This window comes from Gouania willdenowi, chromosome 3, assembly GCF_900634775.1.
Source record: "Gouania willdenowi chromosome 3, fGouWil2.1, whole genome shotgun sequence".
NCBI lineage: Eukaryota > Metazoa > Chordata > Actinopteri > Blenniiformes > Gobiesocidae > Gouania > Gouania willdenowi.
The window spans coordinates 38,309,873-38,335,410 of record NC_041046.1 but is presented as its reverse complement, the minus strand read 5'-3'; the positions used below and the strand labels follow the sequence as shown (position 1 = coordinate 38,335,410).

The 25,538-nt window shown below is 36.9% G+C and overlaps 1 protein-coding gene across 1 annotated transcript in view; it reads left to right on the top strand.

Annotated features, from left to right (window-relative positions):
• Positions 1 to 24,296, top strand: part of smad3a (SMAD family member 3a) — a 39,412-nt gene extending 15,116 nt beyond the window's left edge. Inside the window, exons 2-8 of the mRNA XM_028439245.1 lie at positions 12,486 to 12,679; positions 13,706 to 13,840; positions 15,004 to 15,129; positions 17,118 to 17,330; positions 17,421 to 17,558; positions 18,921 to 19,065; positions 23,508 to 24,296. Of these exons, the coding sequence (XP_028295046.1) occupies positions 12,486 to 12,679; positions 13,706 to 13,840; positions 15,004 to 15,129; positions 17,118 to 17,330; positions 17,421 to 17,558; positions 18,921 to 19,065; positions 23,508 to 23,631 (1,075 nt within the window). The 3' untranslated portion in view covers positions 23,632 to 24,296. The remainder of the gene's footprint in view (positions 1 to 12,485; positions 12,680 to 13,705; positions 13,841 to 15,003; positions 15,130 to 17,117; positions 17,331 to 17,420; positions 17,559 to 18,920; positions 19,066 to 23,507) is intronic.
• Positions 24,297 to 25,538: the final 1,242 nt, after the last annotated feature.

The following is a 25,538-nucleotide window of genomic DNA, read 5'->3' as shown; positions in this document are numbered from 1 at the left end:
GGTGTATCCAATTAGTGTATCTATGAGCAATACAGAGGTTATAGTTTAAAATCCCTAACAGGTAACTCTGCCAATCCAGTTAGGATGTTTGTAAACCCATTCTCACTATGTGTTTGAACACTGTCTTCATGTACACAAAGCTACAAACAAGACAAATACGTGCCAGATTTATCATTTCTGAAGAAATACATATAACTTGAACGTCTATAACATCATCTCAAGGTAAGATAAAAAACAAAGTAGAAAGATCATCTTACTGTTATCAATCCTCGGTTTTTGTATCAGATATTAAATTAAATCCAAATCCAAAAACAAAATAATGAGAAGTTGATAAAAGTAAATGTATACATAATGAGAAGTGAATTCATACTTTACTAGGGGTGAGTATTGTCAAGGGTGTTGCAATACAATACATCTCACGATACGATATCGCAATGTGTTGTGATATCGCAAAATATTGCGATATTCTACCCAGTTAATATCAAAATTAAACGTAGAGATGAAAAATCAAGTTGCTGTATATGTTCATCAGAATATATTGTTCATTCAGAGGACAAATTGAGTCGAAACCATTTGCTTCAAAGCATGCTATTTATTATTATTATATTTACGGCGCCATCTACCGGAGTGGAGGTGCGGAAGTGACATAATTTTCAAGGTTTTTATGTAGGAACAGAAGCTAGTCAACACGCCCAGTAGTTCAGCTGCTCCACTGAGAAGTGACAATGTCTCCGGCAGTAGAAAACACACGTCCACAAAAATACAATAAGAAAAATATTGATTATAGAAAAAATGTATTTAAATTTTTTTAAATTTTTTTTTTAAATCGATTTTGATTTTTTTTTCTACACCCCTGTACTTTACATAGGTTATCATCCCACCTCACATCTGGCACATGCCATAGTACACCTTACACAGGAAACTAAGACTTCAGTGAGTACACACATGAGAGAGAAAGTTACATTTCAAAACGTTTTCACTCCTACAAGCAATTTAGAGGCTCTAATTTACCTACTCTGCATTGTTTTCAGATGTGGGTGGTAGTTGGAATACCCACACAAGCTCACAGTGTAATATTCTGGCAGCCTGTGCAGGTTGTTCTCTTGTCTGGGCCTAAAATCTGCAGAGCTCAGCTTTATTAAGGAATATTAAGGTTCAGCAGTTCTAGAGTAATTGTTGAGTGACTATTGAGTTTCTTTTTTTTCCCCCACTCATTTTTTCTACATTAGGTGTGGTCTTCTGATTTTGGACATCTCTTCTTAATCTCACTTTGAATTACTCAGGTTGCATTTGTGTCTGGTATTACACCTTGTCATCTGAGGCGGCGTTGAATAGCGACTGGATAGAAGACGGGTCACGTAGAGTTTATGTGTGTTGTCTGTCTGTGTGTAGATGGCTGCTGTAATGACGCTAATAGGCTGAACTCTTCCGCCAGGGTTCAGGATTCCTCTTATTGTTGAATTTGCCTGACAGAAAGGAGACACCGCTGTGAGTCAAAGGAGTCATGGACGTACGGAGAGCGTCTGTGTTTGAACTGTGTAGTACCTGTGTTATAGTACAGTTATTATGACTGAATGAGTCTGACTTTAGTCGTCTCACCTGAGAAGTCATGTACGTATGCTATCTAAATATTGTGACATTTGGTCACTTCAGGTCAGTGGTTCCCAAACTACCCCTTCAGACATTTAACCCAAAGCCATGTACCCCCTACTCCTGCACACTTAAAAAAACATAATAATGTGATGTCATATACAATGTACTGTCGCCCTACAGTGAAATGTGTCTCTGTATTTTACCTATCCTGTTGAGGAATAATATATGATTAAAAAGATAAAGAGAAATAATCTGAAAACACACAAGAAAACATCTTATTTAGAATTATCACTTGTCACTTAGTTTATTAAATTAACCTACTAGCATTTTCAGTTAGAAACAGTCTGTAAAAGAAATCTAGCAAATGTTTGTTGATTGAACATATACCATTAATACAACATATTCATCATCCTGAACCTGTGAAATACAATTTGCTACAACATTAATGAGAAGGGTGAGGTTGAGAGGATGCACAGAACTCTCTAATGTTTGGTCTTAAATTGTTCCCTATGCATAGTTTTGTTCTATATTTTGTTTTGGATTCAAATCAACTTTATTTATATAGCGCAAATTAAAACAATAGTCATCTCAAAGCGCTAAATGTTTTTCAAAGCTCTAAATCCACTTTTGCACATGAACGTGGTGGCGAAGGATATCAAGCACCTTTGGATATGTAGCTCTTGCCATATTTTCACTTTTTTGATGATATTGTTTCTCTGTCACCACTAGAGGGCAGTCTTACAGATGCCAATGTGTCCTTTGTGGCAATGCATGGAGGCTCCTGACTGCTGCTTTATTTATATTCTACTTTAAAATGTTGTCACACTGTTTTTTTTTTTTTTTTACTCACGTACCTCCTATGACAATTAGCGCACCCCTGGGGATACCTGCACCCCACTTTGGGAACCTAGGCTTCAGGTGATTTACCCTGTGTGTAAAAAGCGTTCACAGCAGGTCAGCAGACACTAGTAATTTTCTTAGTTACTACGTTTATTTTGTAATATATTGTTTTTTAATATATTTAATGGACTCATTTCAAAGTAAAATCAAATGTCCTTAAGGTTTGAATAGTTTTAGAATCAGGTAATACGTTAAAAATTGATTTGGGAAATTGTTTTAAAGGCATTATTGAATTATCAAATTGATGCAAGTGTGTGTGTGTGTGTGTGTGCGTGTGTGCGTGCGTGCGCGTGTGTGTGTGTAGTCAGCACAGAGGAATGCTTCCCCCAGCCTCTCCGAGCCCTTGAGCCTTTCAGGAGGGTGTGCTGCTGCTGTTTGGTTTGAGGCCTGCTCCATGGGTGGAGGGGTTAGAGACAGCTCTGCCTCAACTTGGCCCTGGCTGTCTCACTATCTGCGGGAGAGTTGCACGTGCACGAGGCCCAAACACTCACACACACTGAACCCTACTCACACCCCAACACACACAGACGCGTTCGCCAGACAACAAATGGCTCTTTGTGCTCCGCTGTCTGCTGCTGGACTACAGCTGTGTGTGCGTGTGTGCGTGTGTGTGTGTGAAGTTAAGAGGAAGCAGGGTAAGTGGGAAAGATTAATTATAAAATTGAAAATGTAATTGAAGGATCCCACTACAGCAAGATTAAACAATAATATTGATTACAATATTTAAAAAAAAAATAAGATTTGTGCAAAAAAAAAAACCCTCAACTATGATAACAAATTTCAGGTAATCCAAGGTAGTGCAAAAAATAAATGAAGCAAAATAAACAACAATATTATGAAGTAATGCTGTGCAAAACATCTAAACATTAGGTAGGGGAGGTGTGTAGGGTACACTGCTGCAGTGTGTGTGAGGAAAGAGAGAGGGAGAGGGTGTAGGGTTAGTATTAGGGATGCACCGAAATTTAAATTTGAGGTCGAAGCCGAATAAAATATAAACGCTTGGCCGAATATTGAATGCGTTTTTCACAATTTTTTTTAAATAGTGCATAAATAGCCTAGAATACATTTTAAGACATGTTTTTTTTAAAGAAAGTAAATGTTTATTGAATATTATGACATTTTTTAAATATTCCAGTAGCCTTTGATTTTCATAAAAATCACAACAAAGTTTTTCTTTTATTAGCCCTTCAAATAAAAGAAAACATGCATTCCAAAAAAAAAGCTAAAGTGCATTTAAGGAAGGTATGATGAAAAAATCACTTTATAATGGTTTTACTACAGTGATATACATCCATTTAGCCTCATTCAGAGGGCCAAATTTTAAAAAGTTCTTTTTCTTCCCTTCCTTGTTATTCCGTATTTTGTAAAAAGTCAGCGTTAAATGGGTGAGTGGGATTTTGCCCACATTGGTAGCCTCCTAGAATGTGAGCTCCTCCCTCTCCAACTATCTTACAGCTAAAACAACACTGCGGTTTAATATAGAATATATATAATACTTTACTGCCATATATGTATATGCAAACTGCACTCTTTTTTCTACTGCCGATCATATTGGGAGTCACTGCTTGGAGCCATGGACCCATTGTTTACACGCATCAGCTGTTAGCACTCCGTGCGAGACCCGGTGTAATAGGAGGAAACGATGGGGATGTTTAGGGATTTGTGGCTCACAGCGCTAACAAAGGACTCTGTTGTGAAATTGGACGGTTTACGCGGTGACGGACGACGGAGAGCGGTAAGGAGAGAGTCTGGCTGTGTTTTTGTGTGAAAAGGAGGAGCTGTTGCTCCTGCAGCAACGCGCACACACGTTTATATTGATTTTCTTTTTTTGCCGAATATATTCGGTGGCCAAATATTCGGTGTATTCCTAGTTAGTATTGATGCTTTTACAAATGAGTATTGTATCGATACTTTCAACAACCCTAGTTAGGATACTCAGAATAGCTAATTAAACATGTTTGTTTTCTTACCCCTCTGATCTATAATAATATGATGATGATAAACTTATTTATAGAGCACATTAGAAAATAAAATATTTAGAGTCAGATGCCAGAGACTAAAACGGTTTAAGAAAAAGAGACATAAAAACAAGTTAGAAGTTACTTAAAATCAGGGAAAGCTCTTCAATAAAAGTATGTTTTAAGAAGTGATTTGATTAAATATGAGGTATATTTCTATTTTCTTATGTATGGACTTGTTTATCGTGATGGTTTAGTCTAAATTAGGGGTTTGGAGAAAATCATGTAATGCGTATATATTTGAAAATAGAAAAAAAAACATTTATTTTTAAATGTTTAATAATATGCACTCTTTTTAAATAAATAAACTTCAAAAACTCGATAAAAACAATGATTAAGTGTTTATAAAAGATTTCATCAACTTGTCTTGTTGCTCAGGTTTATCCATTTCTCTCTATATAGGCATCTTCCACCTAATTTGCAAAGTTTTCGTCAGTGCAGGTTTGGTGACAAAGTTCTATCTACTGAAAATATTCTGTTTAAATATTGATTAAGAGCCGACAAATTTATTCTCAGTGATGCCGCGAAAGCAACTGTAACAGTAACAAGTGGATGGGAGCACGTTGTGCTTTACATTGCATGCATTTCGGATGTCATTGTGTCAGCCCACGCAAGTGGAAGCTTCTGGATTTCCTGAAGTTGTATGTATGTCTATTTTTCTATCTTTTGCTAATTTTGTGGAGTTCATAGATTGTCACTTTGTGACTATCTTCTCTTTTTTTGCAATTTAAGCATTAACAAAGAGAAATGAATAAGTGCTCATGATTGAGCTCATTCTAATCTGTTTGTTTGGGGTTTTGTTTTTGTTTTTTTCAGACAAACTTGTTTCTTGCAAATTTTGCAACTTCCCTAGTCACAGTAAATCTCATGTTATTGGTTTCAAAACATGTGGTCATTCCAATGTCAACCAAGCAAGTAGTTATTGTTTTTGTGGTAATCTAATCCAATGAATAAATTACTTCCAGGTCTTTATCCCCTCATTTATTAAACAGATGGTAAAGTTTTGATGAAATTCTCCATCATCCTTCTTTGTGATTGAGCTAAGGCGTCGTCGGTCTGCCCAACTGCAGAAATAATTTCTAACTTGACAGTGGAAAGAAAATATTGATGACTTCCATCTGGAACCTTCTCAGTCATTTATCATTTTGTTACAGAGCAAAAAAGAAAGTCACCGCTGCTCAATTCATTGACTATTAGCACTAAAACAAATTGTTCCCAAGCCCCCATTGTGTCCAGACTTTATGTGTCTTCTAGCCTTGCCAGTCGTCTGTCTGCTGGTTTTGTATTTCACATCAGATCTTCATCCACTGGACCCTGCACACTGTAGACCCATGATGATAACACCCAAACGTCGTAGTCTCACTTGGTTTTTTTCTCCAAGTCTATTCTCGTTCCGCCTCGACCATCTCCTACTCTACTTTTGTTGGAATAGAAGTCTGATGGTTTTTCCAGAGAGAGTGGGAGGAGTGTGCGCGCGTGTGTGTGAAGGTCACATGAGAAGCTGCAGAAAGTGACAGCACCTTTACCATGTTGAAAAGCTTTTTAATAAACATTTTCTTAAAAATACATCTAAATGAAGTACTGTTGAAATTTCTATCATAAAAAAATTAATGCTATTCTTTTCACTTATACTGCAAATGAATATCATTTCAAATGATTGGTTATTGGCCTCCATGACTACTAATAATTGACATCGGCACCAAAAAAACACATTGGTCTATCTTAAAGGGACCTTTGAAATGTCCTTATTAGAAGATATGCCTCTGTGTCTCTCCGGAAAAATACAGAAGATATTTTTGAAAAAAGTGTATTTGTGTAAGTATTTTTTGATGACAAAATATTGTAAAAATGTTTTTGACTGAGTACTTCATAATTCATGCATCAAAGGGTTAAAAAAGAGAGAACTTTTCCAACTTGTTTATTTTTTATATAGAATAACTTGTTTTTGTGCTTGGGCAGATGATTAAAATCATAGCAAACGATTTCTCTGTTATAGCAGTAATCTGAAACATGTTATGTGTTTATCAACATGGCATGCACCTGTTGCCTGTTTAAAGTACAGTTAAAAACAAAAACAAAAAAAAAGCTTAGTTTACCACAGTCCAGTCTCCTTATTATTTTTGGAAGCTAGCAGCACTTCAACTACAACTCTGGGCTTCTGTCCTGTTAGTTGTGACTCAACAGACTGGCCACAGACACAATGGGTGCCTCCACCTTCCACCAATCGCGCCCGGCCCCATACACACACCCCTCACTCAGTGTTGTGATTTAGGCATGGTGGGACAGCAGGAGAGACGGAGCAGAAGGAAGGGAGGGTGGGGGAGACACTGGGAGAGCTGCCTTGAGCTGTTGAGACAGTGTACCCCCTCCCTTTGTCCATCATCACCCTCCTTTATTTATCTGTCACCCACTTTGTCCTCCACCCTCTGGGCTCTCACACGACCATTTGTTAGTGCAGCTCAGGATGTTTACAAGCATTTTGGGGAAGGTGAAATATCCATATTTACTTTTCAACCATAAATACATGTTTAGATACTTTTGATTTTATCATGTGGCTTCACACAGACCTCCAGAAATAAACACTTCATGGTTTGGATTGTTTGTCACAGTGTGTTTATTTGCAGCTTAGACGCCAAATTGCGATCAAAACTTCAGAAACTGCAGCGTTTATGTGGCACTCATTTGAAAGTTGCCAAGCTGAAAAACACATACTCCTTGATAAAGATGATATATTTTTGTCTCAGAGTTTGACTGGTCATGTCTTAGTGTTTGTTTTTCTTCACCCCCCCCCCACACAACACCACAGCCCTCCATCAGCTTAGTGCAGCTCAATCTGCTCTGTCTGAGTTCTTTTGAATGAGTCAGCCAAACACTCGCACAACACATAAAGTGTAGCTATTAAGGGTGTAAGAAAAAATCAATTCGGCGATGTATCGCGATGTATCGCTGAATATCTTTTACTTGTTCTCGTAAATTAAAAAAAAAAAAAAGAAATACATTGTATTTCATACCGTAATGTACTTTTAGAGGTGATTTGTAATTATTGACATTGAGATATATCGTGATGTACAGTAGTTCTTAGTATCGAGATATATTGTATTGTGACATGCAAATCGTGAATCTTATATCATCAGATTCATGGTAATGCACACCCCTAGTTGCTATCCAATAATCCTCACAAGTTTTTGTTTTTATTTTAAATATCTGACTTTATTCATTTTACACCTTTGTATGCTTGTTATTGAGCGTTCCTGTGTGTGTGTGTGTGTGTGTGTGTGTGCACTCATGCGTGTGTTTACACACTTGCTGATTGTGTGTAAAGGTCAGGTTGGGCCACATTGTGTCACTGAGCTCAATAACGTTGACACAGTTTTGCATGTGGCAAAAAAAAAAAAAAAAAATCAATAATTGACCCATTCATTTTTGGACATCAGTCCCTGATCCTTGTTGTCTAACATAGAGATGATCCAAAGACTCTCAATGAGTAGAAATGTTTTAATGGAATCCACTCCACATGAACAGCTTTACCTTACAACTCTTGCACAACTCAAAGTAAACTGTTTATTAAGCCACTCAGAAATGTTTTGGGCTGATATTTGCATGCCTTTCACTCTGACATTCTGGACTTCACCATTTGAAATAATAAACTGTCTGTATTATGGATGGCAGATATGAGGTCAACATGTTTTCAAAAGGAAAATTTGATCAACTTGAAACATTTGAAAGAATTTCAACATGCTTATTATGAGTTTTTTGTGGCTGATGTTTTTACATAGATGTTGACCAGTGAGCATTTTGCTGGAAATTTGATGCCTTGGGCAACATTCTTGTGAATGTGCTTTGACACACCCACCTACAAACTAATGCAAGCCACACACAGTTAAAAAAATAAGGATTTCTGAAAGGAATTGGCTTAGTTCAGCCTGATAATGTATTGTTGTAGAAACAATACAAATTCAAATACACATAACACACAATAAATACAACAAAGAACTGCATCCTATACTTGATTTTTCTCAAATATAAGTCGAGTTCAAATAAAATGCAGTATGAAAATATCTGAGGTGGTGCAATTGTCAATTTGTGGACGAATCCTGGCAACGCTATGTTTGTAAAACACTTAAAATATGATCAAAAACTAATTCTAGAAGAAAAATTCTCTATGGTTGCCGGACATTTGTGATATCAAGAAAGGTTGGAAACCTCTGCTGTAGTGTTTTACACTCAGGAATATTTTTTTAAAGAAATATTACATTGACTAAGGGAGAAAATGGTCAGATTTGAATGTTACTAAGCACCTGTTGAATGCAGTGGACAAAAGGTTGAATCCATCAATGTCCACTTCACGCCTTACAAAATCAGAAACCACTATATACATTTTTAGTGTTGAAATAAATGCATAAACAGGTTCAGGCCAGTTTACCATCATAATCAGAGCTTGCGCGTAAAGAAAGTAACCTCGTACTGTACCAGGTTGTACACCACTGTTTTTCTTGTAAATTTTACAGTATTTCATGGAGATACTAGTTCTCTGGTTAATCTCCTGCAGTCTAAAAACGTGGATGTTTTGGCTAATTGTAATATCTAACTAAATGTTAGGAGTGATTGTGCTTGTGATGGTCTCTGATGGCCTTGCACCATCTTCATGGTAAGCTTTGAGTCTGTGAGTGTGTATGTGATTAAAAAGGGCAAAGGTTACTGTAACCGGGAGAAATAAGCTCTTTAACCATCGCACACTGTAAAGAAGTTGATCCCAAGAGTCTGCGACTAAGCACGATAGAGATTTGGCCAGTCTTAATTATTGTCCCTATGATTTATTTTTTATTTTATTGTTTTATAGTGAGGGATCAGTAGTATCCTTAGGAAATCCATACAATCACATAATCATGTATATTTTCTGTCTTAAACTGATTGTGGTATGGGATGTTTGTTAATTTTTTGGATCACATGTGCACTTCTGCCATGGACCTCATTAGTATGACTCATACAGTTACTGCATCTGTTTTTTTCCCCCAAAAAACACTGACTGGAAAAGGCGGCGCTAAGTAGGACACCAAATATCCTGTGAAGCCACAGCAGATTGTGAATGTCAGTCTGTCCGGCCCACACTGCTGGGTTTGACCCCAAAATACCAACGACATCAGATCAGCCTCTCCTGGCTGTTCAACACTAATATTTATTCTTGTTGGCCTTTGTTTTTTCTGTGTTGAAAGAAATAAAAAGACATTTTCAGAATAAGGCGCAGTAAATGAACAATAAAATTAACTGCTTAAATCTGTTTGAGAATATCAACAAAGGGCATTTGAATTAGATGATTTATTACATTTATTATTAGGATGATGTGTATGTGCTCTTTGATCATTTGGTTTAGTGTCATGCTTATTGTTTACATTGGATTTAGTGCCTGTCAAAGCAATAACGCCTCAGATTTTTCTGTTTCAAAATGTTCCCATTTTTGTATTATCGTTTCCCTTATTTGATGTCATTATCGACTTCCCATTTGTCCAAAAATCCTCCCAGAAATTAATAAGGCTTCATTAAATTAAATATTATAAATGATTGTGTTCTTTTTCTGACGTCAAAACTTTCCTTTAAAATCCCACAAGATCGAGCAGGACTGCGCATTCTTGTGAGATTTCATAGGGTCAGATTTTGCACTATACATGAAATACAAATAAATTAAAATATGGATGATGATGCATTGCAAGCAGAACATAAAATTATCCTGGGACCGGCTTCAAGCTAAAAATCAAAAGTCCCCCTTTTCAAAACTAAAGCGTATTTTCTTGTCTTCCATTAATATTTGGAAATACGGCTCTTGTTTTGAAGTGAACCGGAAGTTTAGTCAGTAGCACAATGGTGGGTCTCTGAAAATCTCTGAAATGTCGTGATGAAATGTGTTTCCATGAGTTTTATAGATTAAATGAGCACATGTTGATATTCTACTTGTTCACTTTCTCACTTAAAATGTTTTCAGAACTTTTAAAGGTGGAGAATCAACAGAGATATTTAGCCTCAGTGTGCTTCAGGTTTTTGTCGTTGTAGGTTTGAAATGCATCATGGGAAACTTAGTAGTATACTTCAGTGGGAACGGTCACCATACTCATCATACTAGTAGTATATAGTAACAGACAGCATAGCCATTGAGTGTGTAGTATGTTAGAGTACACAGCCAAAGGGTTTCCAAAGACTTACAGCATGTCCCACTTCTTTACAGACATCTCACTTATTTACAAGCTCTTGGAATGTTGGTTGCACATATCGTACACCCCACCCACCCCATGTGCATATATACACCATACATTGAGCCACTTTTACAGTACTGACAGTAATTGAAAGCTCTTTACCATGAAGAATTAAAACAACATTCTCCCCTGGACAATAGTTGACCCAGATGGGGCTCTGCAGGGCTTCAGAAGTGGACGTGGCCCTGTTTGTATTTGGAGAGTGACATTTGTCCTTCTGAAGCGCTGCAGCTTAAGCTTTTGTGAGTGTAAGCGAGTGGATCCTAGCGGAGGGAGGGGGGATTGTGGGGGCATATGTGTCCATTGCTGCTTGCATAAGATGAGCGTGTGTGTGTGTGTGTGTTTTTCCTCTTTCATGGGTCACTCTGCCCTGGGATTTCTGGCATCCTTCTCTTTATATGAGTGTGCCCGCGTTCTCAATCAGCATCCTGCACACACTGTTTTTTTTTTGTTATTACACAGCACAACAACGTCCTGTTACACACACTGTCATGCCATTGCCAGTTGTTTATTTTTAGACATCAGCTCATTTGACAGGGCCCACATAGCTGGGACTCTCTCTGGAAGAAGATTTTAAAATAGTAAAATAAATGTGACACTGAACACCTAATACCTACAGGAAAATCTGTGTGTAGTACTTAAATTAGATATTAAATAAAGGTTTTACTAATTTGAAATGAAGGCAGTTAAATCAGGGAACGTGCACAAGGAAAAAAAAAAACATATTTTTCAAACCTTAATATACACCGGGGAATATCAAATCTTTTTCAATCATCACAAAGGCAGTAAAGATGCTAATTAACCATGTTTCTTTAGTGTTTCTGATTGAGCCAAACTCCAGTCAATCAGGAATCTGCTTTCTTTCTTTATTTTATCTTAAACGTTTACATTTTTTACAATTCTCAGAAAGACCTTTTATGTACCTTGTCTTCTACACAGATTACAAAAATAAAACAACACAAACCGCACTAAACATGCTCACAGTAGGACTGAAGGATTTAGTCGTTAGCAGCTGACACATTCATTTACATAGTAGATGCAGAACAATCTGCTTCAAAATAGTGTTTAAAATCCATATTAATCTTTACTTTTTATTTTTTTTACAATATACACCTCCTTGTACACTTCCTTTGAGATGAAAAAAAAAACCCCAAAAACATCCTTTTGTGTTTCTGTCATGGTTTAATCCAGCATGAGAGACTGTTGATGTGGTGTAAGGTGCACGATATCAGAGCTTTGTGAATAAATCCTGAGAACGGTAACACTTTAGATGAGAATTAATGAACATCCAGCATTGTCCTTTTTTTTTTCAATAAAAGGCCCTCAGTTTGAAAACCTTTCACAATATTTGCCCACACCTGTCATTTTTATTGCCCATGCAGCTGCAAAAAGTTTCTCATACAGGCAAAGACTTCATACCCCCCTCTGTCCAAGGAATCTGCTTTATTGTGGTAAAAAAAAAAAAAACATAGATGTTTGTGAACTAAATCAGAATACCTGTCGGGGCCAGATCTAAAATAAATAAATAAATAAAAGTGGATCAAATGATTGCACTTATGTCGAGAAAATACATTTTTATTTTTTTTGTGTGTGTGTGTTTGGAATTAGAAATAGGGACGCTGTAACACAACACAAGAAGAGACAATGAATTATTTTAAATATATACAGATAGCTATGTTTAACAGTGATTTATGACCTTCTCTGTTTCCTCCCCCTCCCTCGTGTGCAGGTCTCTGGATGGCCGTCTGCAGGTTTCCCACAGAAAAGGCCTCCCGCACGTCATCTACTGCCGTCTGTGGCGCTGGCCCGACCTACAGTCCCACCACGAGCTGCGGGCGGTGGAGCTTTGTGAATACGCCTTCCACACCAAGAAGGATGAAGTGTGCGTCAACCCGTACCACTACCAGAGAGTGGAGACACCAGGTGATACATGGGAACATTCTACAGTATATTTGTACATGGTTTTATGAAACTTATTTTTTTTTTGTTCAAATGTTTTTCCACTGATGTGACATTTTGTCCACAAAAGCTGTCAATTTCCCTTATTAAAAAGTCACATTTATACAATTGTGTTTATCTCTACGTGGCTTATCAAACAATTGTATGACTAATAATACCAATAAACATTAATGATATTTAATGTAAATGTTTTAAAATTGCATATGAATTTTGTTGGTTCTTACGAGAGTTGGGGTCGATTACATTATTAAATTACAATTATGTCTTCAATTATCCATATTCAATTACTACTCAATTACAATCACAGCATATTTTTCTAATTACATTTGCAATTACAATGATTATTGTTCCATTTAAATTCAAATATAGTTTTGTTCTCCGTTGCTAAAGTTCAATTACTTAAATCACAATTACTGAGCCTTTAATAAAAAAAACCACCTTCCTCTTGTGTTAGCTTTCTGTTAGCATCTCTTATGATAACGGGTCATTTTTTAACCATGTCTTAAATCAGCTGTAAAAGACACATTATCTATCATCAAATTTGTTTTTCATCTCTTGTTTACCTTTTTAGGCTTCCTTAATCCATGATATATTAGGTTTTCATATTTTTGGTGTGGACATCTCAGCATGTTTTTCTGTATAGCCCGAGATTAAAATGTTTTTTTTGACTGGTAAATATGAAACATATTGTAATAATTGTCAACTACGTGTGTGTAAGCCATAGAACTGTAACATGCTTAACATTTAATGACATTGTAAATGACAGTTTTCATAGAATGTTCATGCAATAACAATTACAAAGTCAATTATCTGAGCTCAATTACAATTGCAACAGCAACATATTTTATTTGATTATGATTACAACTATATTTACATAATAATTCTCTGATGCTTGATTATATATTTATTAAAAAAAAAAACAAATTCTCGTCGCCCACAGTCCTAGAAAATGACTTAATTCCTGTCTTTCTGGCCATGTTCGTTTTCCAGTGCTTCCACCAGTGCTGGTGCCTCGACACACAGAAATCCCCAGTGAGTTCCCTCCTTTGGACGACTACAGCCATTCAATCCCTGAAAACACCAACTTCCCTGCTGGCATCGAGCCTCAGAGCAACTACATACCAGGTACGAGCATCGCTGCACACAGTCTGTCAGTCATGCTCTGTGAGTTGGAATTTGTATGGAGCTGCTATCAGGATGTTCTAGTGAAGATGTGGCCATTACTGAGAAAAAATCCAATTTTTGGGGATTATAATAGGATAGACTGTAAAGATTCAAGGTTTTTATCAGGGGTTTTCCTGATACAACTTTTTCACTTTCTAATATGATACTGATTTTGATATAATATCAGCACAAATCATACATATTTAATTGCTTATTTTGTAGTGTAGAATGTAAGAAAAGGCTAGATCAAGTGGTATTTCTCAAACTGAGAACAATAGTCTCAATCAAAAAAACAAAACAAAAAATTTACCATTTATTATTAAAAAATTTACATACATTTTGATCTTAAACATGATAATATACTACAATTAAATTAAAATAAATAAATTAGAAGACACTAAAAAATGACTTCAATAAATCCAATAAAAACAATATATATTTTATTAAAAAAAATAGTTGCAGGCCCTTGTAATCTAATACTTGTTTATTTTGCAGATATTGTACCAATATCAATATCGGATTGGGACATCCTTAGTATTTATTTTCATTTCCATTGACATGCAAAATGAAATTTGTGCCTCAGGGCCACCAGCATACTAGGAAATAGGAATAAATAATAAAAGTTGGAGGAAATGAAGATGCATATTAAATGAGATGAGGATGCATATTAAATGCATATAGTTCATATCTCACATCCCTTTTGTTTACTTTTAATTTAAATATTTGGATTGTTGATTTAATAATACCACTGAAATAAATGAGCTATAGTTTTTTCCTCTTAAAAATTGTGCACTATTTAAAATCTGTCCTAAAATAAGTTTGGGAGTTTTTAGTGACTGCACTCAAAAGATTAAACTTTCAATTTCAAAATTACGGATTTATTTAAATCCATCTTATTTGTTTTGTTTGACTTAGTGTCACTACAGCTACCGTAATTGTCATAACATTTAAAATGAGTCTTGTTTATGAAAAGTAAAGAGTGTAAACACACAAAGAGGAAAGAAAAACAAAAGGTGACTCTTGATGGATTCTGAACTTTCCACTTGTTTTATTGAGGAACACTTGGTTTTAAATGTCGAGTTTGTATTTTACGCGCGTGTTTTGTGTGTCTGTGTGCGCCTCAGAAACACCACCACCAGGGTACCTCAGTGAAGATGGAGAAACCAGTGACCACCAGATGACCCACAGCATGGACACCAGCTCTCCCAACCTGTCACCTAACCCTGTCTCACCCACACACAGCAACCTTGGTGAGTGTGTGTCTCTGCCCTCGCTCACAGACATGTGAGTGTTTATGTGGTATCTCTCCAGTTGAAGTTGTTTTTGTTTAATTTCTTTATTTTATTTTTTTTGGAGGAAACTGGGTCTTTGTTTTCTTGGGACATGAAGGAGCCCGACTCAGCAATAATGTTTCTTACATTTATTGTCTTTAAACAGACAAACTTTGTCTGAGGTGAGAAGGATTTAATAAAAACAACCAAAATGACACCAGTGTTCTTTGGCAACCTTATAATAGGATAATAGTCTGCTCTCTGGCCTGTGTGGACTGAAAAGCTAATCTGTTTGAAGAGCAGCTGTGTTTAGAGGAAAAAGAACAAAATTACCAGAACCAGTCGGAAGTTTACTGAAAGCTACCTGGGCTGTGGCTGTAATTTGACCATTTTGGCTCCCGAAGGCTGCCACTGAGGTTTGAGTTTCCACACTTTGTCTGGTAAAAGCTTCTGCTGGGAAATGCCGTATGGGTTGTGACCCAAGTTCTCCCTGTTGTTTTTCTTTCTCCTCTGCAGTCACGTTGGCCCTTCTCTCCTCACATTTCTTCTGTTTGGGCTCTTCTGTGCTATTTATGTATTTACATCACATTTGCTTCCCTACTGGTTTAAATATGACCACATTTGGGTAAAACATGGTGAGGAAAAGAATCTTAGTTTAACACAATGGTTCCCAATTCCTTAATGTTGGGTATGGTGACCACCATACATCTGGATATGTCCTCTTTTCACATCTTGTTTGCACTGTCCAGGGATTTTTTTTTTTTTTACAAATTAATGAAATTGTCCGGGTTTCCCAGGAACCTTGAACTAATCTCGGATAACATGTTAATTTAAAAGTCTAACTCAGCTAATGTTTACTCTATCTGAGAAATTCCACTAGTTTCTGAAAGCTAAGGAGTTGCACTTAAAATCCAATATATATATATATATATATATGTCCATTACAATAATTCGACTGAATCATTAAAGATCCTGCTTTGTTTTGACGAAACCGTCACATACGAGGAAAAAAGAAAGAGGACCAAAGTCCAAGAGAAAGAGAGAGAGATTAAAAGAGACCAAAGAGCGTTGGATTTAATTGAAAAGGTTATTTATTGAAGTGCATATTTAATGATTATTTACTGTTCTGTAAGCCTTAAGTTTTTATATTATAGTTTTAATTTCTAGGATGAGCTGTTTCTTCATTGTTTCAATGATTGAGAGATTTCAAGAAGGTTTATATGAGATTATTATAATGCATGGTGATTGACTTGAGTCACCACTGATTTCAGATTTGTTATAGAGAGAAATTATTTTTTTAACCCGCATAAACAAATTATTTATTTATTATAGTGTATTTTGCTGTTACAAGGTAGATTCAAGAAAACGTTGAGTACTTTGAGTACGCCGAGGTCGGCCCAAGTGTACGGTACTCTTTTTGGAAAACAAAATATGATCACCCGAATGTTGGGGTTTGTTGATACTAAAGCATTACAAGGAAACATTTCAGCCTGATCAAAAACAAAATGTTGACAGATGAAGAAGTTTTAGCTCCATCCAAGAGAAGCCACAGATTACTGGGTCTGCAGGACAAATATATTACACACAACACAGAATTCACGTCATAAAGAATGGTTTTAGTTAAATAGCCTGAATAAAGACTGTCAGGACTCTAAGTGTATGATGTTTAATCAACTGGGGGATTTTCAATCAGTTAATTTTCCCTCTTGGTAAAATAATTTTCATCCAAGCTTGAACAAATGCAGATGGAACCATTGGAAACACTGCAAACTCTACCAATATTTAGCTAGCCAGTACTTTGAAAACAAAATGCTCTGCTGGAAGGAACTAACTTTATTATTCTGTTGTTACTCTTGTGCACATATTTCCTAGCTTACAGAAACATCTTTTTTTTGTGTAGTTGTGGGGTTTGTTGACAGTCTCATTTTCATGAATCAATGGATTCCAACTTTTCCTTTCCCTCTCAGACCTGCAGCCAGTGACTTACTGCGAGCCGGCCTTCTGGTGCTCCATCTCCTACTACGAGCTGAACCAGCGAGTCGGAGAGACGTTCCATGCCTCGCAGCCCTCACTGACGGTGGATGGCTTCACAGATCCATCAAACTCAGAGCGTTTTTGCCTAGGTTTGCTTTCTAACGTCAACCGCAACGCAGCTGTGGAGCTAACGCGCCGACACATCGGTACAGTGCTCGTGATTGCAACAAGCTTTTCTGGAAAATTCCGAAGCTCTGCCAACGTCACTCAGAGCTAATTTAATCCTTTTTTTCTAGGGCGTGGCGTGCGTCTCTATTACATCGGAGGGGAAGTGTTTGCAGAGTGTCTCAGCGACAGCGCCATCTTTGTCCAGAGCCCGAACTGTAATCAGCGTTATGGATGGCATCCGGCTACTGTCTGCAAGATACCACCAGGTGAGAAACAGAACAAACAGAGGAGGTAGCAAGAACGCATCCACATCTCATGGACCTTCAGTGCTGAAAACATCATGATGATGTTGGTAGAAGAGTTACAGAATTTAACCACAGAGAATGCAGAGCATACATGCATGCCTTAGTTATATCATCAAATCTGTGTTCCTTCTACACAAATGGCTGTTTACTGCATTAATCATGCTAAAATGAATTGATTGATTATATAGTTTGGGACATGGTAACCTCTGAGGGTGTAAGAAAAAATGGATTCTTTGAATTCGATTTTTAAATTTTTTTCTGTTGACATGTTTTGACTGTCAACAGAAGACTGTCAGTCTTCCTCAGAGGCATCTACTGATTGCTTTAATGTACTGTACCCCTACAAGTTCTTTTGTAAGGAAAACATCAAAGCATCTGCTGACACATGAATTACCTTGTTAAACTATCTCACACATCAAAGCATTTTAGCTTGGAAGTGGATTGCACTTCATCTTCATAAAACATACTTGGCACTCTTATGTTAAAATGATTTTAAAACTCAACAGAATCTGAATCTTTTTAAAAGTATTTTCAAGCGTAAATGTAATTTATAGAAAAATTATTGAGTGATGTGCTTCAGTTTTTTTTGTTTTTTTGTCTGTGTTTATCCAGTTTGACAAAGGGACAGAGGGTACTTTTGGGTTATTGCAGTTTATTCTCGCAGTTTTTTTTTAGATTTTTAAAAGAAAAAATATGGAGGAGGGTTGTGTCCGTCACCAGCTCTCCAAGGGTACAATGACCTGCAGTGTAACTTTTCTAACAAGTTCTAGAAAGAGGAGTAAAACATGGAAACAATGACAGAGTGAAAAAGGAGAGTATTGGGATAGAAAGATGTAGCATAAATATAACTGCTTAAAGCGTGGTAAACATTTAGCTGAGGATTATAGTTTTTTTTCTTTCTCTCGGTGCAATAATAATATGCATAAACACATCTATTAATGCTAACCATGTGCCACAGGGTTATGTGCAGCAATATTAGCACTTTAACTAACAACCAACCAGGCTAAGGGCGAGATGCAGATTTTTATTTAAAACAAAATATTAGCATGTTTGCACTTTAGTAATAAAGCACTTAATTGTCTGCCTTATGCACTTTAGCTGCAGTGGTCACTTTATTTCTGGTCTGTCCTCAAGCTAAATGTTGTTATATTTAATTTTTTGAGTTCATTGTAGTGTCAATGCTGTCTGCTTTTTGAGTCGTCTGATTTCTTTAAATGTACTTTCTTACAAATTTGTCCATTAATATGCTATAATTGCCCCTTGTCACAAAGAAATAAATATGTGTCGCTGCAGTTCTCAATGTTTTCTTGTGGATCTGTGCAGGATGTAACCTGAAAATCTTCAACAACCAGGAGTTTGCTGCTTTGCTGGCCCAGTCGGTCAACCAGGGCTTTGAAGCCGTGTACCAGCTCACCAGGATGTGCACCATCAGAATGAGCTTCGTCAAAGGCTGGGGAGCCGAGTACAGGTGACGACATAAAGCCACATGTTTGCTTTTGAAGCCACACGTGTTACTTCTTTTCTGTAAATGTCACGACCTCAGCACGTCTGAATGAGGACAATAGAATCAGACAGTGAGTCACATCCCAGTGTCCGGCCTCGTCCTCCAGAGTCCAGCCCACACTCGTGTGAATCCCTTATCACGTCACAAAGCCCCAGTCGACAGAACCGTGCACCAAATCACAGGCCAGACTATTTCTAAACAAACACATGTGCTGTGTCAAAATTAAACGTCAGACTTTTCCTCTTCCAAGCCCCTCCCAGGTTTCCACACGGTCTGACTCACTGATAGTAAGAGGAGAAGGAAACACCCAATCTGGGCTGATCATTGGATGAAGCTCAGAAGGTTTTCCACTAGGGAGAATGTTCTGGGCTGCCAGCTCAGTCCAAACCAAACGCTGACATGTGGAGTCACTTAAAAACAGTGCTCATGTTACTGGAGCAGCCTGGGCCTCCTCCACCTGCACCTCTGCCTGCTTCCTTTCATTACTTTTATAACTCTATTACTGGCTTCTCTACAACGTAAAAACACAGATTTATGTTGTAGTTTTTAGTTGTCAATGGGTAAACCAAAGGTAGAGCAGTTGTAAATAAGGATAGATACCTTTCACATTTGAACTCGTTACCTGTGAATCAGTATCGGTACTCAAAGGTACCAATTTTCTGTACTTTAATGTGGTAATAAATGGTAAATAATAAAATCTCAAAATGTTCCAATTTATTATATTTATTTGTCATATTAATAATGATAATAACAAACAACCAACAAATATATCATACTAACATCTAACTGTTGGTATTGTTAAACTACCTACCTATAATAAAACAATCCCTTCATTCCCCCTCAAACTGGATTACCTCACTGGACTGAAAAAAAATAGACAATATAACAAACGTGCAATAAACTTATCTCACACATAGCTTACCTGTATACTGTATACTTATCTGTATAGTAATCTTACAAATAGTTTTCTTTCTTGATATATATGTACGGTATATCTGCACCTTACTTTTTTTTTAATACTACTTACCTTGGGTAAATACTTACTGCTTTTTTTTATCCTGCAATACGAAATATTGTTCTATTCTCTACTGTAAAGTTCGAGTTTGAATCACAGAGAAAATCGAAGTCTATAATGCACAAACGAAACAACAGCTCTATGTGACAGGGCTCTGTATTGCAAGTATTTCACTTGCATTTCTGCACATAGGTAAAAACCTATGTGGGAACGGCCAAAAACACGTAGTTATAGCTCGGCCAAAAGAACCAAGTTTTCGTTTGGTGCTATTGCTAGTGCCAGGGCTTAGTTGGTTCATCCTAAGAACTGTATGTGCCGAGAAGCCTGTTTTTCCCGTACAGCCACATGGTGACGGAGAATGTGACTCTTCCAGTCCCTCACAGTCTCAAGGATGCATATAGCAGGGTTCCCACGGTCATGAAATTCCTGGAAAAGTTATGGAATTTAAAAAACGATTTTCCAGTCTTGAAAAGTCATGGAATAATTTAACTGTTTTGGAAATGTAGGCTATTTTATTTTAATGTTCAAAAAAATCCAACCTTCGCCATTAGTATTGGACATGAAGCAAGTCCCTTAACCCTAACACATTGTGTTGTACATCGCTTTGGATAAACGTTTCTGCTAAGTGAAATAGTAAACTTATAATCTTGTTATTAAACATGTTAGCACTTAGTTAGTTGTTGTTTAATGTTACATTCAATAACTGATAAATTGTTATTTAAAAGATATTGCAAAATGGGTGTCAAAGGTACCATTGTACGATGCTATATGATAGATGAGTGATGGACACAGCTTGCATTCCCTGTGCCACATTATTGCTACTAACCGTGGCACACTGTCAGACCTCTGTCACACTAGTACACTGGAAAGGTCTGCTCATTTTTGGTCAAATAGATTATAGCAGCTCAGAATTAAGAAATGATAATTTGGTAAAACATTTTGGAAAGGTTTTGAAAAATCATTGTGAAAAACTGTGGGAACTCTGGTTTAGTTACCAAAACATTGTACCATTTGATTTTACGTGAATCGGTACCAGGTAGTACCGAATGAATCCAGTCGGTACTAGGGCTGGGCAATTTTGCCTTAAAAAAAAAAAAATCTCTGAGTTTCGATTCGATTTTCGATTTATTTATTTTTCAGTGCACTTAAAAATGACTGCAGACATCAGATATATTGTCAAAAGTGCAACTTTATTGCTGCAATTGTCCTTAGCATCTCAGCATAATGCAAATAAAAAATTAAACATGTCTGTGGCACACATATAGCCTACTCAAAGGGTAAGCAAATGTAAACAAAGAGGGGGCTGGCTCACATCGCACTACTGTAACCCACAAGGAATTTGCAAAATAAAAATCGTTTTTATCTACAAATTCAATTAAATCGATTTTTTACCCAGCCCTAGTTGGTACCTTAAAAAAAAGTTCAGAATTGGCTACCCATCCCTATTTATAAAACACGTGTTGTACTCCTACAGTTTATGATGTAGGCTTTGTTAGCCAGGTGATAATCTGCTCTACCTGGTAATCCCATTCACGATCACAAGATCTGTTTGGTTTCCGTGAAAGAACCTTCAATAAACTGTTTGAAAACTTTCAATAACCGTCTGATGTCAAACATGATTTTGTTGAGGGAAAGGAAACTTGACACAGTCGTCAGAGATCAGAGAGAAAAAGGAGTGAAGCAGACCATTTAGGAAACCTGAGCCCAGACATCCTCTGCTGATAGGGTGTTTTTGGAGCTCACGTTGGTCCCTCGGGTGCTTTCGGGCCAACGAGCTGTCAGATATTGTCTGCAGAGAAATCAGCACAAGGAAAGCAGACGTTCAGATCAAATGCTTGGCTGTCTGGAGATTATGGAGGCGGTGCTTACAAATATGATAAAGTAACCTTTGTTCCAACATTGGCGGCAATACTGCAGGGAATGTTTTACTGACACACTACTGGTTTTAGAACACCACATGTTTTCCAGTTTTTTACTGAAAATGATTCAGTTTATTGTGTCATCATTGCACTCTGAAATGAAAGCATAGAACAAATAAGCAATTTGAGTTGAAAAAGAAATGATGGAATCCGTGAACAATACTGTTCACCTTATGCTCATGAGGGTAAGGTACCACAGTGTGTTCCAACACTGCTTTTATACAGACAGAGGAGGTTGGAAGTAACCAAGAAAAGTTGGAACACTTGTAGGAATGAGTAGCACCAGCTTTCAAGGCTGATTCAACCTTTATTGCTGCAGAATTGTGAACCCACTTTGTGTTCCCTGAAAAAGGCCTATTTGTGTAATTCTGAAATATACATTATTTTTCAGTTTTGGGAAACTTTAATTGTTCTTATTGTTTTATTGAACTCCAAAGAAGCTAAATCAGTTTTGTTTTTTACCAATATATAAAATCCTTTTCAGAAAAGTATCTTTGTGGTTGTGTATCAGCTACTTCTAAGCGATACCTCCTTATCACTGTGTTGGATTTGATAGACACCGTGTGACTTTTTCACTTTTGATACGACACCGACATTGCCTCCCTGAGTAGAGTTATACTTTCTGATTGATCAAGTGATACAATAATCAGCAACAGTAGTGAGCCATTTGTTACTATCCAATGGGTTACAGATATTTTAACCTTAAATGTAACTTCACTCAATCCATTCACACAATGATTCATGTTTTCTCTGTCATTTTCACTTTCTCCTGCGGTACGAATCCGATGCTCTGAAGGGCCGGATTTGGCCCCCGGGCCTTTTGTTTGACACACTCTGGACCAGTTTTTCTCAAATGGGGGTAGATGTACCCCTAGGGGTACTCGAAGGCACTACAGGGGGTACTTGAAAGAGACAGTGGAAAATTTACAAATTAAACCATTAAAATATGGGATTTTATAATGTTCATTTTTATTTTTTAGTTTATTTTGAATCTTATTATTGATGATAGAAAAGATCTTGATTAGAAAATGAACTTAAAATACAAGAGTTAGTCCCACACCAGGCGAGAGATGACCAGAAATGTTAAAAAGTATAGAAATAAAATTTTTTAGGAGCCACTAGATACTGTTTTATTCTTCTTTCTAACAAAATGAAATTATTTCAAATGTGTGTTATCACTCAGTCATTCCATCATTATGCTCTATAGTTGTTTTTTCATAGTATTCTGAGAAAATGTTGTTGTAGTTGAACAAAGGGGGTACTTAAGTTAGAGAACCACTGCTTTAGACTGTGAATATGTTAAATTAAGAGGAAAAGAAGAAGCAAAATTTAAGTACTGTTTAAATTTCTCAGGCAAAGTCTCTGGTAATCCTATAGGAAATTTTCAGGTTTCATTTCTTTAAATTCATTTTGCACATTGACTCCTGAAGCTGTTCACTCTGTCGTCACTCTGTCCACTCTGTGTCCTGCAGGAGGCAGACGGTGACCAGCACCCCCTGCTGGATTGAGCTGCACCTCAATGGCCCCCTGCAGTGGCTGGACAAGGTCCTCACACAGATGGGGTCCCCGAGCATCCGCTGCTCCAGCGTCTCCTAGGAGGAGTGGCCCCGCCCACTAAAAGTTTCCTGCCTGCAAAGACAAACGGACAAACTGCACAGACAGCAACGCTTGGACTAAAACCTCCTTCCTTCAATGTTTGTCTTTCTTTCGTCAAGTTTGTCCGGAGCACTTTTTATTTTCTACTTTTGGGGCAAAGAGGTGCAAACATGAATGCAGTAACATTTTTCAACATTTCATATTTCGATCATTTTCTGGGTTCAACAGAGCTGAAACGTTGTAGCAGCAGGAGCAGCGTTTCATTACTATGCTTTATGTTTTTTAAAAAGACATTTTTCATCCTTTTTTTTACTCATTTTGTACAGAAATCACATCATTCACGACTTTTGAAGCATTTTTTTCTTCCATTAATGCAGCACCGTGTTCATCTATCAGCTCTGTGTGAAGGAATCTACAGCACAAGGATCTTCAGTCTGTTTCACTTCAAATAAGCAATGGGATCCATTTTCTGAGCCTTAAACTCCAACATAAGTACTTAAACACGGCAGATAGAGAGACACTAAGGGCACACGTGCCAAAGTCGAGGCTCGCGGGCCAAATCTGGCCCTTTAGAGCAGGGGTTCTCAACCTTTGACAATTTTTTTTTACCCGTTTTCTGCAACTACACCAAACTTGCCATATTTTAACCTATTTCCATCACTTTTTCTTGCTATATTTTTGCCTGTTTAAATGCATTTTTGCTACATTACTCCCATTTCTGCCACTTCTTCATCACATTTCAATGTCTTTTCTGCACATTTTTTTCACTTTCAAAACATTTCCGGCTTTTAGAATCCCTTTCCACCACTTTTCCCATATGTTGACCCATTATTGTCACATTTAGCCTCTTTTCACCATATATCATGCTTATTTTTACCAATGTCATGCCCATTATTTTCCTATTTAAACAAATTGTTCCAATATTGACACTTTTTACCTTTTTACCCCATTTCACAACCTTTTCCACCATTTTTGGTCACTTCTAACCCGTTTTATTTCTGATTAAAACAAGGATTTACATCTTTAAAATGACTATATACTATGGTGCTAATAATAAACTTCCTGGATAACATATAAATAAATGTGGTTATCACAGATTCATAGAACAACGGACCATCATTTTGCTGATATTATGGATGGACCCCAAAAATCTCTCCCCTTTTTTCCCCTTCATAGATATTCAACCACCTTCAGGCACAGTGGGGGTCTCTGGCACCTTTATTTTGGGGGTCTTTGGGGGCTGAAAAGGTTGAGAACCACTGCTCTACATCATCTAGTCCTGCTCGCAGAAAGATTTGGTTCAAAGTAAAATTACAGCAAAAACATGGCACTTTGTAAATCACCATATAAGTTGTAGATATCTCACTCCCTCCAAATTGCCAAACTCAATAAAACTCCACCAAAACACGATGGGGAATAACTTACTGCATTATTTGCAGTAATATTAAATTGCACTTTTTTTCCCGAAAACCCAAAAAATTCTCACAAATTATCCCACAGAATTTGGTCAAATTACATTGCAAATTCAAGGAATTTTGACTAATTGCGTAACATTCATGATATTGTAAGTGGCTTACAAAGTGTAAACTGGAGAATCACATTTTTTTAGTTTGTGCTTCACAAAAACATGATTTTTCCTGTCCAGCCCACTGAAGATCAAACTGTTTTATGTTTGGCCCCTGAGCAAAAATGAGTTTGACAGAAATGACTTAGTGCATTAGTTTAGTATTTCAGTGTATTTTCTATCGGCTTTGGTGCTCAGTATTGTGTAAAATGTTATTTGCACAGGACTTAAACATCAATGGATTAACCCTGTAAAGCTTTTTGTATTTTACAACAATTTTAGCCTCCCTAAAGTGGATAAATTGACAATTTTTAAAAAAGATTTTTATGAAAAAAGCCATTAC